An 18,652-nucleotide genomic window follows, 5' to 3' on the forward strand; every position below is an offset into this window, starting at 1 on the left:
AATCGTTAAATTAAGAGTCAAAATAGCTTTGTTAGTTACATCTATTATGAAGGTTTACCAAGATAATCTATACTTATAAAACTGTAACTAGTCAAATTCTGCAGGTACATTGAAGATATTTTAAAAAATTTTTGGGAGGGCATTCTATACTGTAACTATATATTGAACTCAAACTTTAAGTTTTTTTTCATTCATGCCTGTCTGTATCATTGTGGTGGAAACATTGTTTCGCTTGGCGCAAGACCGCGAGAAGTTCGCTGAGCTGACGGCCAACCTCCAGTAGTGGAGAGGCACAAAAAGAGAGAGAGGATATTGATATTGGTCAGTACCAATATTATCAATATCTCTTCAAACACGTGTGAAGTCGCATGGAAAAACTACTATCAATTCGTGTGGACTGATACTAGTGTTTCCACGCAACCAGGACTGCTTGAAGCTTGATGTTGCGCAACCAAGACTTTCCTAGTGTCCGATGCGCCTCATCCCAGCCACTCTGACCAATATTATCTGTTGCAGTAGGGGTTATGCGACTGATAATCATGGACCTGAAACAGAAAAACATCTGCATATTTCAACATCCTCATTTTTCAAAAGTCTATTTTAATAAAATTTATGTTGAATTTATGTGGTCTTTCGTTTGATAAAAAACTTAATTTTTTTTCCATTCTGCAGTTAGCGTCATGAGCCCGTTAACTAAGAAATTATCGCCTTAAATAATTTTTCAGTGACCAAAACAAGTGGAAATCTCAAGGTAAAATTTCAGGGTACTATGGTGGACGCAGTATCTCATCCCAGCCAAGCTCTAGTAATTTTTGCTGTGTGGTCTGGTGGTATCTTGAAAAATTACGTTTTAACGTCGTTGTGTTTTAGTAACATCAGCAGTCTGTCAGTAATATTGACTGTGTGCCTTTGGTATTATCGCTTTTGGACAGACTCTGAAGTCTGAACAATAATTTAGAAATAGTGATGGGATGGCAGTCAGTCAAGTCAGTTTTTTAAGCAATTAAAAAAAACCGGAAACTCATCTAGAACTGTTTAATGTTAAAACTCGTATTTAATTTTAGAGATTTTAGCAGATTTCCACATTGCCACATATTTTTGAAGTAACTATCTTATCTCACAAAAATGTCTTTTTCCGAAAATGTGTTCTAGTACTTCTAGCTACGCACATATATTGTATCAGTGCGACGACCGCGGCGGTTGGAGAGTGAGATGTAGCTAAGTGGTCAAACGCGGCGTCACTTCGCCATGTCACTTCTCTATCAGCGCCCTCCTCCACCCCGCAGCCCGCGAGAACTGCGGTGGCGGCGCCCGCGAGTGGAATTCGCACGGTCGCCTCGCCGCGCCTCGCGACGCCGTCGCCCGTCAGTCAGTGTACTTGCGACCGCTCGCATCCGAGGACGAATCGCTGTTCCACGCGTACGCTACTTATTACGCAGCTGCGATATTCGCCGACCGCGTGGGCTTCTGTCGAACTGCGAGCTCGGCTGATCGGAAGGCTGTCCCATCTTTTAGCTACGCTTGTTTACCCAGTGTTATCGGAGTGTCAAACCCAGTGATAGCTATTATCAAGTGTCAAAAAAGTTTTACCGGTCGCCGGACAAACTTTGAAACGCTACATACTCAGTCCTTGGGATTGTAGGTGTTAGTGATAATCATAGACCAATACGCTTTTTAGCCACGTTACAAGGTTATCGCGCCTCGAGCCCGCCAGAGATGAATTGGAAAATCGGCGCGTAGTCGCTCACGTGGTGTACGCCCCGCCCCCGCCTCGCTCCGCACTTATATTTAGCGAAAATCGCCTCTAGGGAGCGGCCCGACGGCAGATAGGCACACGCTCATCTCTGTTTATGAACGTTAGCAGGACGCCACATGTTATTGTCTTCGTGTATCGAGGCGATAAGAAGTTAGATAACCTTTGCGGATCGCGGGCAGGGTCTGTCCACGTTCTGGAAATATAAAGAAATCACAAAACTAATCGGTGAACATGGAGCAGCAATGATAATAAGCGTAGTAAACACACGCCGCTGAGCGCGGCGAGCGATCTACCTACCAAAAAATTCCACGGCTCGGCGACAACACGCAATAGAAATGTCTTTACCGAGAGGAGCTAGTTATCCAAGTCCATGGTCGTCGCAAACTGCGCTCTCTGAACTGGAGGGGGCCATGGGAGAGTTGGAGTCCCTGGGTGAATTGGCAGATGTCGGCTTTGAGCCTCAAACTCGCGCTCGATCTAACACGTGGCCGCTACCAAGGCCCGAAAATTATATAGAACCAGAAGACTCTGGCTCCAAGAAGAACTCAAATCAAAACCTTTCTGGTAAATAAATATTATATCTTACCCCAAAAAAAAACATAAACAATAACAATAACAAAGCCTGTCAGGAATCATAAACAATCAGTTTAATAACAACGTCAGAGCTGAAACTTGTTGTAACTAATAAATACACAAACCTACCTACCTAGGTATTATGTGATTTTTAAATTAGATATTTATTCAATATTTGCTAATAATATAATTTAGCACAATTGAAACGATAGTAGACAAGAGACGAATTGCCATTAAAGATAATATGAAGGTTACTATTATTGTCCCAAATAAAAATAGTGAACCGTACGTACACCTTGATAGAATGAGCTTTCACACTTACACTCTTAGGTACATACGATTTACTGAATTACACTTTTTTTAAATCATATGCAATTATTGATGTAGGTATATAATGAATGATATAAGGTTCTAAAAACATCACCTGACCCTACGTAAATAAATGCGTCAAATAACATATATAGAAACTTATAATACTTAGATAGGTACTTACAAATGCAAAGTAATCACACAATGACATACCTACCTAGCTTTATAAATATATGTTAATTGTAAGCAATTAAATTTAAAAACTAGCTCTAAGTTTATTACTATTTCCAACGTATGGTCTGACCGTCCATCCCATGAGGATAAATATTAACTACCTAATATGTATATATGATGATTTGTAAATTTGCACATCACTTCTTATTGTTTTTGCAAAGATCGTCTTAATCAAACAATTATATCCTTAATTCACATGATACGGTGTGAAGGGATTGTAGGTTTGATGAACATATAGTTACGATCCCTCTCACTGTACTATAAGTTAGTTTAATACTATGTCGAGTCGCAGCGTAACTACATCATTTTAACAACTAAACACACCATTTTTGGTTTAGCGGAACACAAAAAAGGTCCATAATTAAAAAAATATCGTTTTATTTTAAAATCTACTTACTACACTTCTTTTGTTATTTTAAGTCTCATTTGTTTTACTTAAAATGAGATCACATTAAGAACAGATTTTGCGAGTAAAGGCTATTTGTGAAAAATGGTACATTATGGAACTTTTCATGTAACCGGGAAAAGTGAAAATTAATATTAAAATAACAATTAATTAAATTAGAAAAATGGTGATTAATATCGCGTATTTCCTCCACGTGCTCTAATTAAAGTTTCTACCCGTCTAGGCATACTGAGAATGATGTTATCGATGGTCTCCTGGGATGGTCTCCGCCATTCTTCAACTACGGCGATTCGCAGTTCAACCACGTTGGCAGGAGCTGTAATTCTGGACTTAACTATTCTTTTCAGCAAGTTCCAAACGTGCTCTCTTAGATTCATATCCGGTGATCTCGCCGGCCACTTCATAACAGTGATATTCATATCATTAAGATAAGCTTGAGTTACCCGAGCGCTATATGCGGCCGAGCATTATCCTGCATAAAAACAAAATCGTCACCGATATATGGGGCAAACGGTACGACATTTTCTTCTAAAACTTCTCTGATCTAGCGGTCTGCAGTCAGAATCCCTCAACACTCCCTCCCTCAATACTCTGTCAATCACTACCAAGTCTGTGCGAGCTCCCAAACAAGTGCCCGCCCATACCATTATTGATCCATCACCGTTTGCAACTGTAGTGTCAAAATTAATCTGAATGTATCGTTCTCCTTTGCGTCTGTATATTCTAGGCCTGCCGTCAATTTGATTTAAGAGAATTCTGCACTCATTACTTAACAATACCTTACTCCATTGGTCCGCGTTCCAAAGTCGATGTTCCTAACTGTTCAAAAATTAACCTGTTTCTACGACGATTTACCTCGAGCCTTTGATCCTTGGCGGGCACTAAGAAACCCAAACCAGCTTCTTCGAACCTTCTTCGTACCGTACGCTCACTTACGGTTACACCCCGCACTGCTTCTAGCTCATGTCGGACTTGAACGGACGTCAAACGTACCTACGTACACGAAGCCGAATGAAACGATCATCCCTACTCGAAGTGCGTCTTTTTCTGCCTTCTCACATAAGTACCGGTCTTCCTGAACCGTTGATACCCCGATCGTTAAAATTTGTCGAGGAAGATCTCTGGACTCAGGTTTGACCATTTCTTCGCATTTCGAGTGCCCTGGCAATCTCCGTTAGGGCTAAGTCAGACATAATTCAGTCCTCAACTCCAGAAAGATTAAAAGAAACTAACAAAAAACAGTATTTCAATAAAATTTTAAATCAAACTCAGAAGGAAGAAATACTCGAAGTTCGCTCTAGATAAGGTATATTTGAATAAAATTAAAGCAATTGCGTAAAATGTGATGTTCAGTTGTTTTCTTAATTTTAAAATATTTATTTTGAAATTAAATGACGTACAAACCAGCCAGCAACCTTAAATGATACTGATATTAAACCTTTTTTTTGTGTTCCGCTAAATATGCCGGTGTGTGTAGCTACACAGTTGAGATTTCCTGTTCTAACATTGTGTGTAACAGGGATATGAATATGTTATCAAAATGGGTAAGGTTTCAAGAGCAATATTTAAGTACTATGAGAGTATGTAAGAAATGAAAATGTTTTTTGAGGAAGGTCACCTATTTCATTTTCTTATCCTTATTTTTTGGCTTTTGGTATGCTAATCAATCATTCATAATATACCGATAAGAAAGGAAAGTTAAAAAGTCAGAAACAAAATCTGTTAATATCATCAACAGATATCATAAGAGTTATCTGTAGATGCATTAGATAAAGTAGCACAACACCGCAATAATATAAGTATTATATAAATAATATGCGCACATAATATAAAATATAAAAAGTACGCACTTATACTGAGTTTTTTTTTTAACTAGATGTCCCTTGCGGCTTTGCCAGCGTAAATTACGGGACGCAGTGCACTGCAATCTAGTTTACACATACCTCAGATACTAAGCGTAACCCTATGGTATTAAGTACAAGAAGTATTTCTATATATATATTTAAACAAAAGACTGAAGTGCTGGTGAAAAATCTACCTAGTCTTGCTCTTGGAGCTTTAACCATTCAATATTTGAAACCTTCAATCACGTAAACATCGCCAATCGCAAATGACTGACCCGGGGACCTACTCTCGTATTGCTTTTTTTCAAATACTTACTTTTGATTCCCTCTATCAAATGATTTGTGGTTTAGCACAGTTAAAAGGAGAATCAAAATCGCATTGTTCGTATGCAAAAGGTTAATAAAGAAAATATCTAGTGGGGCAACTCTTAATGTTTTCACTATCGCTAAGCCTTAAATGAGACGTTTGCCCCTTTCTGCTGAGGAGTTCTGTCCTCAGATAATATTTCCCATCCAGTACAAAACTAATTAATCAACTTTTCACAGTTATGGTGATAAATCATCAAACACTTTCAGCCCCTCTCCCAAAGAAAATGAGCTGAATTAAAAAGTATCCTTTGTCCTACCTCGTAGTATGACCTCAAATCGCGGAAAGTTTCATTTGAATTCATTTAGTAGTTTCAGCGTGACGCGCGGCCATGGTACACACATGGAGGTAGCTTGGCCAAAAAATCAAAGAAAATAACTTTATCGCCTTCAGTATCGACTATATAGAATACCCACCAAAAAAAAAAAAAAATATCTTCAATGTACAGAATTCGACCCGTTACAGTGTTATTATAGTTATGTAGATATGAAGCTGGATAAATATTGTGTAAGACTGCTCTGCGTCTCGGTGAGCTCATATAATCTTATAGCCCTAAACATATGCATTATCTATTTTACAGGTGCCCCGCCTATGCCTTTGGTGGCGAAGAAAAACTCATCCAGGCGTAACGCCTGGGGCAATCTTTCCTATGCTGATCTCATTACTCAAGCTATAACCTCCTCTCAAGATAATAGACTAACTCTGTCCCAAATTTACGAGTGGATGGTCCAGAACGTGCCATATTTTAAGGATAAAGGGGACAGTAATTCCTCTGCTGGATGGAAGGTAAGTTCATATAAAATTATTTTGTGATTTAATATGATAGAAGTGGAGTACCTACCCTCACCTTAAGTACTTATTTCGTGTTCTTTATCTCAAGCCTATAGATATAAGTATTTTCATCTAAGCCTACGTACATTTTGGCGCAGTCTATTTTAATTCTAAAGTCATAGAAAATCAGGGTCCTGGAAAAGGTACCACCGTAGTTAAACCTACGACAAAGTAATGATAGCTTCAGATACATCAAAAAGTTATTTTCAGACAAACCTTTTTAATCAAAAATAATTTGGTATAATAAGAAAACTCTGGAAAATTATGTATCGAAAGATTTCCACACACTGTCCCAGGACCCAGATCAATAAAACACGATTTTAATGCGATGTTAAAATTATTAAGTTTCATTGCGTCCATTGAACCAATTTATTTCTGTGTTATGTTGAGAAATTAATTTATTTGTTTTATCAAATATAATGCTTATCGACTTAAAATGGGAAGAATAACCTCAATCAAAAGTCAAGACATCGGAACCAGTGATTTATTTGACTATACTTAAATTAAAATAGCATATATTTTATTTTATTTATTTAGTTACATTCATGTTCGGAAACAGAATACTAACCCACGTAAGCGACCCAAAACTGCTTTTTTTGCTTTTGCGCAAACTTCAATGAAAAGTGTACTTACTTCATCTTCATTCAAACAAATACTGTAAATATAGCTTAGATTAGTTAACTAAATATACCGAATGGAATTGGTTGAATTCCACATGAAATAATGAAGCGACATTTACTTACATTGCTTCGTAAACGAAACCTTTAAGTACAACTCGTTAATTAAGTAGCATGTTTTATCCACTCTATAGTGTAAATAAATATTTGAAATATCCTATTTATTTGGATGACCCTGTAGTGTAGCGATCCGGCATTTTTCCGCGAAAGCTGCGAATGAACTGCTTGAAACTTTTTTAATGAATCATTTGTCTACTAATTAGCCATTGGCTGTGCTGAATATCATTCGTCCTATTTAACTTAAGATCATCAGAAGCAATAGTTTTTTCCAGCCCTTCAAACGCACAAAAAAAAAGAATTGTGCGTTATGAAGCGTGCAGAGCGAGATTGTATTTCGGAGTATATCTAGTTGTAGGGTTGTTATTTATAAAAATACATTTCACATAGTACTAACCAATTACTTACGGTGTCTAGATGTTATAGCAGATTAAGCTTAATGTTCATCGTATATTACGACTTACGCAAAGTAACGTTTTCTTCTATCCAAAATTTCAAATAACCTTTTAGTAAGCCATATTTAAGTATCCCTATACTAAACCTGTTAAAAGGTGATGGGGATAAATTTGCCAATTCTTTAAATTAAAACGAATACTACGAAGAACGAATTAGGGAATTCTCGGGCAACAACTAGTATCCAATTCTCTGTTAGACCCTGTAAATCTGGCAATCAGCTATTTCCGGGGCCAATGCTGCCAACTATTAAACTTATATTACGAGTATAGCATATATTTTATGAAAGAAACGTAAACGAGTTTCAAATATTAGTTCAATTTAAAGCAGTTAAAAAATCTCTACGTGATGAAAGTGTAGATCGACCTAAAGTTTTTGAAAAACTATTTAATAACTCAAGGTACTTTCCGTCACCAAAAATATTAACGCTGCATAATTCAGTAAAATTTGCAACAAGTATTACCAATAGTTTAAATATAATAGCTTAACTTTGATAAATGTGAAATATTTATTCCAAATTCATTTTCGGATGAATCGAAACAGCACATTTTAGAACAATTTAATAACTTGGCTCCCGGCATCAAAGTTTTAAATGATAAATCACTTCGTCTCCTAGGGGCACCTATACTGGAAACGTCAGTCCCACAGTTTATTGACGATTTAATTTCCCAATTTAGCAACACTTCCGATCGTCTTTTCGAAATTAATCCACATATGGCTCTAACTATTATTCGCTTTTGTTTATTTGTTCCAAAATTTACGTATTTTCTTAGATGCTCACCTCTTTGGAAATTTAATTTTTTAATGGAAAAATTGGATACTTTTATAAAAGATATTCTTGTTAATATTTTAAATTGTCCCATAAGTAATCAGGCATGGACCCAGGCCTCACTTCCGATAGGGTGTGGCGGTCTTGGAATTCGCAAAATTTCAAGTGTTTCGCTGCCAGCTTTTCTTTCCTCTGTGTACAGTACACACACTCTTTTTCAAAAAATTATATCCAATTCTTTGGGTTCCATAGAAGTGTCATACTTGGCAGAGGCAAGAAATAGTTGGTCTGCTCTTAGTCCCAGTATTTGGCCGGTTTCTTTTTCTTCACAGAGACAGTGGGACGACATTATTTGCAAAAAAACTTTTGACACACTTTTAGACCAAATGCCATCTAAAAGAGACCGTGCTCGTCTTCTCGCTCTCTCTGCTAAGGAGTCCGGCTACTGGCTAAATGCTCTCCCTTCAGCTAACCTGGGCACTATGTTAGACCACACCACTCTATCGGTGGTGATTGGTCTTAGGCTTGGCGCCTCTATAATTCAGCCTCATCGATGCCACTGCGGTGACAGCGTTGACACCTACGGTCACCATGGACTCTCCTGTTCAAGAAGCGCTGGTCGCTTCTCTCGCCATAGCACCATCAAAGACATCATCCGACGTTCTCTAGCTACCGCTCACGTACCAGCTGTATTAGAACCTATTGGTTTGGCGCGGAGCGATGGCAAGAGACCTGATGGTATGACGCTCATACCTTGGAGGCTTGGAAGGTCACTTCTGTGGGATGCAACTTGTGTTGATACCCTAGCTGCATCACACATCCAGGCTACTTCGTCAATGGTAGGTGCCGCTGCTTCCAGTGCAGAGCAGTCCAAGAGGCGTAAATATGAAAACCTGGATAGCAGCTTCATTTTTGTGCCTTTTGTAGTAGAGACTTTGGGACCGTGGGGTCCGGAGGCAAGAGCCCTTTTCAAAGAATTATCGAAAAGGGTTATCGAGTCTACCGGTGATCCTAGAGCGGGCAGTTACCTTGGCCAACGAATTAGTTTGGCCATCCAGAGGGGCAATGCTGCCAGCATCTTAGGAACTGTGCCTCGCGTTTGCCTCTGTGGTTTCGAGGACGTTTTAGATTTTATTTAGTTTTCAAATAGTTTATTTTAGGTTATAGTTATGTATTAATAAAAATTATATTCTATTATAGTAATGGATTTGAAAGGCAACACTTGGCTACTTTGGCTTACATTAATGTACTTTTCTTAAGGATCTGCAATTTTTTTCACTATAAATTATAGCCTTTATTACTACGTGCTAGTTTAGCTTTCTTCTATCGAAGCAATGGTTAAAATCGGTCGAGTACTTTCGGTGCCTATTCTATATATGTTGGTTTATTTGAAAAAAAAAATTCCACTTTATAATATTTGTATAGATACGACTAGTTGAAGAAGGGTTCTATGCCGATGGGGTGTCACAGTGTTAATAGCGCTTTTTACAATACTTTAACATAAATAACTGTATAGAGTTTTCACTAAGATATACGAAATGATAACCAATGTCTGTAAAGCGATCTATACTTCTATACTAATATTATAAAGAGGTAAAGTTTGCGAATTTGTTACACTGACCGGGTTAATCTCGGGATTAGGGTTCATGATTACTCGAGCTTTTCAATTTCTCGGGTCTCGAGAATTCTCGAGGCTAATTTCTGGAGTCTTCTCGGGTTGTCGAGAAATTTACATTCACGTACGTTTTCTCATATTATTTGGTTCCAATAACGTCAACAAATTCAGTGGTTTTTCTCTCAAATAAAAGTATCAAATTAATCATAAAACTTTTATTGATTATATTCAAAAATATTAATCTTAATAAGCTAATTAACTTTAAAAAAAAAATACAGAAATAATATTATTTAAACTTATAATTATAATGACAGCACCATTTTTGGCTGGTTATTTAGAACTTATAAACAAAAATAGCTTCTATTAAACTAAACAAAAAATCAACATGAAAGAAAACGTTAATATCTATAACGAAACATGATTTCTCGAGTTCTCGACTTTTCTCGAGCTTGATTTCCCGGGAACAAAGCCCAACGATTTCCCGGGAACAAAGCCCAACGATTTCCCGGTAATTCTCGGCTCGAGAATTCCCGGGAATGAACCCTACTCGGGATCTACTGAACCAATTTTGAAAATTCTTTCACCAATATAAAGCCACATTATTTGTGAGTGTCATAGGCTATATTAACCTGAAAACCGAAAAGAACTTTTCGTGGTAGTCGGGTTTACAAAGTAAGAGAAACTGTCGAATGAAATCGTCCGCTAGTTTTGGTGTAAAGAGGTTGAACATTATACATTTACAATTATTATATAAGATCTATCGCATAGGAACCATGAAATTATCCGGGATAGTAATATACCCGAGTAGCCATTCTCCAGCCCATAAACTGAATCTTTCTATGCAAAATTTCACAACAACCTTTTGCACTATTGCTGCGTGTGCGTTACGTCTAGTAATACTAATGGGGAAGTAGATAATGATAATTGATACCGAAGGGAACAGGAAGATAATATTGCAAACAATATTTGTAAAGCTGTTTCAAAGAAATTGTTAGAATATTTGTCAAACTGCGCAGTGGCACTCGTTATCTCAATCCGAGCCGCGACACGACCGATATAAATGATAGTAAAACACTATTACACGCTCCACCCACGTCATAACTGTCGATGGAAACGCTACACCAGATGCATCCATTACAGATACGGAAAATAATATTTAAATTATAATGTTAACTCTCGCAGCAATGGAATGTAAATCAGAATAAATAACGTTATAATTAATTCACCGATCTCGATACCAAGCTATGACGAAGAAAGATGCCTTAGAGACTATAGTTGCCTAGAATCATACAAAAAGGCGTATCTTTGCTAGGTACTGTTACTGGACTACACATTTGGGGAATTACAATTGAATGTGTGGGGAAAAGCTGCAGATATGAAAAGTATATTTATACTACAGAAAAGAGCTGTACGATCAAAATATATTAACCAAGAGATTAGATATTTTACAATTATGATCATCTCGGACTTAGAACTTGGTAACCTTCGCAAAGGTACCCGTGGCATTGATTAATGTTTACACACAATACCCATTCCGGCGCCTGCAGGGCGTTAAACGACAATAGTCTTTACTGTTTTGTAACACAGTTTATAATTCATCGCTCACAAACCGTGTCATTGTATGTTTAAGTAATTAGCGACGTGTTGATATCGTGTGTCACCTTCTGCCATATCTCAGCTCAGTATTCTTCGAAAGAGACAGGTCTTTGCGATCGGTAAGGTGAATGAATGACACAGACCAGACACGTGCTTATCAATTTCGGGTCTTCCAAACATTATTTGAAACCGAACCGAATAATAGGATACTGTTTACTAAACTTTTGCAATGACCTTAATGATTTTTGCAATGATCTTCATCAGGACCCAGATTCTCTTGAGGCACTGTAGTTTTCTACTCCTTTTTTATGATCTTAACTACCTACCCTCGAAATGCATTTTGTGCGGCAATTTTTAACACCTCTTCCAATCAATAAACTTTTGCAATGCACTTGCACTTGCACATAAAATTAAATTAAAATGATACAAATAAATTAATCATCAAAATTATTGAGTACTTAAAGACTGTTAAAAGTGTATGAATTCAAAATTTAAAAAACCCCCGACTTTCAATATATTCATTTCACAGTGGGGTTCCTAGGGTCTTGAATTAGAAAAAGCTCAGTTACCTACAAGACTATTTTGACTTGCTTTGACCTCTAAAAGTTACCGTTCTTGTTGTGACAAACAATATCAACTTATCTTTGTAAAACACTTTGATGAAGGTTAACACGCGAATTATAATTGGAAATTTCGATTAATAATAATTGGTAGCATAAAGAAAATTCTATGCTAATTAAAAAAAAAAACAGCACCTCAATTGTTTCTCTAAATAAACAATTGAAATGTCGGTATTTCAATTGTTTATTTAGAGAAACGAACACGAAAGCGGGTAGTCAAATTATTCACAATCAGACATCCAACTTGACATCTCGTACCTACGCAGTCCCGTCGTGACCACGATCCATGCAACTGGGTCGAAATATCGACAAATCCAAAATATTATCGTGGTATGTACCCGTTGAACTATATTTAAGAAAAGCTATTAAGTCATACTAACCAGACGCGTTTGAGCATTCTTTACATTGGAAAAAAAAAATGCAATACCAACAATACAATTTATTAGAAAGGAAGCATCCAACAACCCAACGAGTTGTATATACATTATATTTTCTTTTATGGTTTTAACTAGCCTGAGAAATGCACAAGTCCGGTGAAGATGAGAGCTATTTCCTTTTTCAAATAGTTTACCTTTTGTTCGCGACTTAATATTTGAATACACCTAAGCGCGCCACAAAAACACATGCACTCAATTTGAGCTCATATATAATGAAATTTACTTGAATTTATAAGAAAACAAACCAGTAAAATGCACTTTTTTGAACTCAATCAATAATAAACTCTCACTTATAAAGCAAAAAAAGTCTGAAGTTGTTTATATTCGCTCGCTAGTCGTCTGCACGAACTTCAACTCGCAATCTTGCATTTTACGTTGATGCTAAATTATTAAATAATTTTAATTGTCTCTGCTCACTCATAGAAATGTTAATACATTAACAAATAAGTACACACACACACACACACACACACATACACACACACACACACACACACACACACGCGCGTACACACATCACTCTCACACACAGACAGGCAAGACTTATAACCCTGTGGATTTAGCAGGGGGATAATAAATAGGACAACATAACTTTATTAGAGACAATGTTTGTTTATGGATTGGACTACAATTTGTATTCGATGTATTGCTATCGCATTTGGTTCCATTGAATAACAAATAGACACTACCGTTAAACGGAACCGTTAGCACACCTTCTCAGTCTCATAGGTAGTCTTGAATAAGCTTAGTTCCTTTACATATATGTATTTTCTAAAAAATAAAGAATGGAGCCGTTTTTTCCTTCCTCAGCATGTTAATGTCCCCATGCTGGCCACAGGCCTCCTTTATCAAAGGAGAGAGGGATTTAAAAATTTAGGCCCTCCACTATGACCTAACTATGTAATAATAAACCTATAATATAGACTACGTAGTAGAAAATGATTATTTCTACAATATTTATATTGTTGTTCATTACATCAATGGAATATAATATTGTTTCTACGGTGTACGTCTTCCGTAACCGAAACGTATCGAGATACCTATAGGTAATATAATATGTCGCTCTAATCATAGGAAAATTCCTGTTGAGACCTTTCTTAATATGTAATTGAGGTTACTTTGATTTACAAAAGCCACCTAACAGCTCGGTTGATATTGATAACGTTAGTGTTGTATTTGAACAGACATGTATAGGTACATTTTATGAGATAACGGAATTATTATCTAAGCGCTCATTCATACCTAATAATTTTAAACTAAAATACAGAAGAAAGTTCTAGTATCGTTCTTATATAACTTACTTTAGCTTATCTATACTTCTATACTTAATCTTATAAGGAGGAAATATTTTTGTTTGTTTGTTTGATTGTACCCAATAGGCTCCGAAAGTACTGGACCGATTGTAACCATTTCTTCGCCAAAAGAAAGCTAAACTATCACGAAGTAAGTTAGTAACTTATTTTATTTCCAAACAAATTGGAGATCCATATTACAATAAATAATAATGAAACCCAAAGTAGAAAAAGTTGGCCTTTAAAATTCATTATTCTGCTTGCACTGTGAAAACTATTGATAACACATAAAAAATTCGTGTACTGCATTATTAAAGTACTCATTATTACCTACAAAAAAGTCCGCGAGGAAATATATCTAACTATCATATTTAAGCATATATATAAGCAGCTTTTGTGTTTTAAAATTCTATTACATTGCCGCTAGAAACAAAGGTGGGCTTCATTAGGATCGCAGTATTAATTCCTATTCAAATAAAATGTTTTATACAATTTTCTTTTAAATACGTAAACGTGAAGAATAAGTTGTCTTTTAGCCTTAGCGTTTCTACCAATTTCGGATAAAATTCAAATAATTATCTATATATATTTTCTCGATTCCACTGCAAGTTAGCCCTTGACTGCATTCTCACTCAGTGGTAAGATATGATGCGAGCTACCATCTTAGACTGTTAGGGAATATGATAGTCGTACCCCTAATCGGTTTCTACGCGACATCGCACCGGAACACGAAATCGCTTAGCGGCACGTCTTTGTCGGTAGGGTGGTAACTAGCCACGGCCAAAGCCAGACCAGACCAGAGAAAATTATAAAATTATAAATTCTCAAATTGCCCTAAAATTGACAAAATAAAGCAGTAAAATACTTTTTAATTCATAACAATTGGTCATTTACATTTAGTACAGAAGTTATATACTAAACAAAAGTTATTTTGAGAGATACACTTAATTGAAAAAGTTCGTTATGGTATTTAGGTTCGATATTATATTGCAGCAGGTAGGTGCCACAGAATTAGGAAAATACAGAAGCCGTGAACACGACCAATATTAAAGTACCAAAAACCGCTCCACTTTGGTAGTGTTTCTCGAACAAACGTGTAGTTACTTCATACGATTTAGCAGTTGACAGTAATTATTTTACCTCTAGTGTTCAAAGGTTTACCATCAAATGGGAAAAAGTTTGTGAGCTAGCAACATTCCGCGGGTGTAAAGTGAGATGTGAGTTCTCACTTTTCAAAACAATTTTCACTGTTTTTGGACACAATGCACTGTATGCAATAATGGCTGTTCTTAATTCAATGGTAGATGCATTAAATTTTTATTGTTGCAATACGCGATTAAGTACCTACCTACTTTTGGTTTTTACTCGTTGACGAAATTTTGATTGAAATTTAAGTAGACAACTTTTTATTGTAATGAAATGGCTGAAATTGGATTTGTGGCTGCTAATCAAATTCGGCTATTTCATAAATTGTTATATTGTTAGTCGAATTTATGTTTTCAGGATTCCGCAGATACAAGAAACCCAAATCTAAGCATTTGCGCATAGCATGGTTAAAAATAGGTTTTCGACCGGCGGCATAATTACTATACCTCTACCAATTATTATAGAAAAAAAGCCTTGGTCACTTAAAATACACATAAAAATGATCTCTATTCCTAATTCCTATAGAGATGATTCTTCAATTATCAATAGAAAACGAGAAAAATCCTATTATAATGTTAACGATTACTTAAACGATGAAAAAGCTTGGGTGTGAACTTCAAAGCGTAATATAAATTTACTGTGAGATAATGATAACAAAAAAAAAATCCGGCTAAGTTTGTTGTTGGCTCTTTTTAGACCTGGGCGCGTTTGGAACCCTCGTAACTTTAGGTTTAAATTGGCGAACGAAGTTATCACCATCCCCTTGAAATTTTGTAAACATACTGTATGTATGCTTAATAAGTGCCTGTGATAGGCCTACATGAATAAAGAAGTTTTGAATTTGAATATCTGTGGCCCAAGTACGGACATTAAGAAAGTATCCTATCTGATCCGAACAAAAAAGACGGTCTTAAGCAATAAGTAACTATTCGGACCTGATAATACAACAAGTACGTTCAATTTACGTTCACAAACAATTTACACAAAAATAGAAGCCAAGGAACGTAGCCTCAACAACAAAGAAAGTGGAATCGTTGATTTGAAATAAAAATATTTTAATTAGGGTACAAATATTGTAAATAGGGTGGGGTGACCAATCTGTTAAATAAAATATTGTTCTCTTCTTATTATAAAACATCTATGTTTTAAATATAGTTCAACGGGTACATACCACGATAATATTTTGAATTTGTCGACATTTCGACCCAGTTGCATGGATCGTGGTCACGACGGGACTCACTAAACTTCTATTATTTCTTTTGTATTACGGTGGTAGTGGCACATTTATAAAATTGCAACTGGATAGCGCCACGCAATGAACGAGTCGAGTCAAATTTTATAATTTACAAATTCAAGTATAGTATTTTCTTTGACCTTAATCTAAACGTCCCGGTAGAGCTAAAAGTTTGTATGATGCCGTTCATAGAAAATTATTTATTAGAATCAACATACGTCGGTTGGGAGTATAAATGAGTATGTAGATAGTGTTCAAGTTACAGTTTAAATAATTCTATCTAAGTGTAATCGTAACGCCTTCGTCATCATCGTCGGTGAATGATGTTAATACGATATTGAAAGCAGATTTAAGAGATAGTTATTACCCATATCATTTCGTGTAGTTTATATAAAATCGAGGAATTATAGTGTGCAATTGCTAGAGGTACTAGAAAAGTTCGGTTAAAATCTAGCAGAAACGATCAACTACTTATACAAATCATATCTTAACATATTATGAAAGTAGCGGTGGCCCACGATTGACAATGCGCGATTTCGGTATAATATGTCAGTACTATTTAATATCGTTTCATTATAGTTCCTTCTAATACTGGTTAAGGTACTCCTATTGTAATAAACAATATAGTATTTTTTTCCTGAAATGTCAGTAATCAATTTTCATAAGTGACAGGTGAGGCTTAAATTGAAATTGAAATGCGGCTACGGAACCCTTTAAGAGTATTAAAATATCCAAGTTAGATGTTTCATATTAAACAATTATAGTCAAGTTTATAAGATACCGAAATCATTAACTTTTTACTAAAATGCAAGATAATTAGAAGTAACAGATGACTACATTCCAAGTTAATAATAGTTCATCGTGCATAATCAATTGATTCGATTTAGTAGGTACGATCGCGTGGATCACTGGACAGTGGCCTTGGTAACGTTTGTATAAACGATATCGACCCAATTGGCTTAGGGACTTCGGAAAGTTTTGGTTATTTCGTTTATAATAATAGAGTTTAGATATTTTTGAAACCAGACGGTAGACGTACCCCATAACATTTCTTGAAGCCGCCTTCTTAATTTATTTAGTTTTTTTACTAGTTTCCATCTGCACTTGAAACCAAAGTGAGATTGCTATTTTGGTGCGGCACTAAAAACGGGTAAGAACTGTCCTGTTTTAATCCAAGTGTCTGAAAAATTTCCTTAAAATCACACATCAACATTCTACACAAAACAAATGTTACCACTATTAAACACACACGAATAAACATACATGCAATCATACGAACAATTAATATTGGCTTTATTTACCGATAAACTTTCGCATCAGACTCTGATAGAAAGCAATGATGTTACACCTGAACCTTGAAATTTGTTACACTGAGTAACCCTAACAGTGCTGTAATGTGGTAACCTTGACCCGATGCTACGACCAGAACAGTCTTTAGGCTACCCAACTCCTCGACAATACGTGTTTGGGCTCTTTGATTTGGTTTGATAATTATTATGTTTAAGATATCAAAAGTGAGTCTCTTTTAAAATTTATAGTAGGTATCTTTCTCAATTCAGTTTTTAATGATTTTTATCTTTGATTTCATACTTCTTATGTTTTGTTATTATTAAATGTATCTAATGCAACGTGTGTCTCAAAAATGGGTATTTACGGGTTAACCGGACTAAATATCGTTTATGAGCGAAAATAATTTTTAAACCTATTGGCATGTGGTTTACATGGAATCATTATTAACAAATTCCTTGTAGTATTTGTTTTTGGTAAATAACCTAAATTAATCTTCCTTTTTTTAATACAATTTACTCGTAAAACATTGACCTCAAGCTATAAGCTATAAGCTATTTACATATACCTACTTACTCGGCAATACCACGATTTATCAAAAAACCAAAAATAGAGGACTTACATTTAATAGTGAATTCTGTTTACTTGCGACCTCTTGGCTTCCCCAAATAAGGGCCACTTCTTAAAACTTCAACTCGAAAAACTATAAATCAAATGAGTTTTTTTTGCATAAAATATCGTTCCACCTGGAACCGTAACGAGTTTGGTAACCTTGGCCATAAATTTGCCGATACAAATTTGTTCTACTTTTGATATACCAATAGGAATATTTGAGGGGGCGACTGCAATAGAGGCTGCAGGGCACGCCACCTTGCCCAGATTGATTTATACGTCTTGTTTGTCACAGGCCTGCGTTATTTGAAACCCAGCCAGCCTCTTGGATTAATATCAAGCAGACCTCCTATATCCATCTCTACTTTAAGCAATAATTCAATATTTCATCTATCGGGCCGGGACCTTAGAATTAACATACAAACGTCAATCGTTTCATGAATAAAAAATGTATTGGATTTAGTGGCATGACTCCCACGATTCAGCGCTGGGGGTATTCGAAAATGCCTATATCAGAAATATGAAAATTCTGCGTAT

General features: G+C 36.0%; 1 protein-coding gene across 4 annotated transcripts in view; it reads left to right on the forward strand.

The window, feature by feature from the left end:
• The first annotated feature begins 1,293 nt into the window (after positions 1–1,293).
• Positions 1,294–18,652, forward strand: part of LOC120626479 (forkhead box protein O) — a 111,750-nt gene continuing 94,391 nt past the window's right edge. For 3 of the 4 annotated variants that reach the window (XM_039894005.1, XM_039894004.1, XM_039894006.1), the window contains exons 1-2: positions 1,294–2,320; positions 6,070–6,275. In XM_039894005.1, coding sequence (XP_039749939.1) covers positions 2,092–2,320; positions 6,070–6,275 — 435 coding nt within the window. In that variant the 5' untranslated portion in view covers positions 1,294–2,091. The remainder of the gene's footprint in view (positions 2,321–6,069; positions 6,276–18,652) is intronic. The other variant, XM_039894007.1, reaches the window with a different exon arrangement.

The sequence above is a fragment of the Pararge aegeria genome, chromosome 9 (genome assembly GCF_905163445.1).
Source record: "Pararge aegeria chromosome 9, ilParAegt1.1, whole genome shotgun sequence".
NCBI lineage: Eukaryota > Metazoa > Arthropoda > Insecta > Lepidoptera > Nymphalidae > Pararge > Pararge aegeria.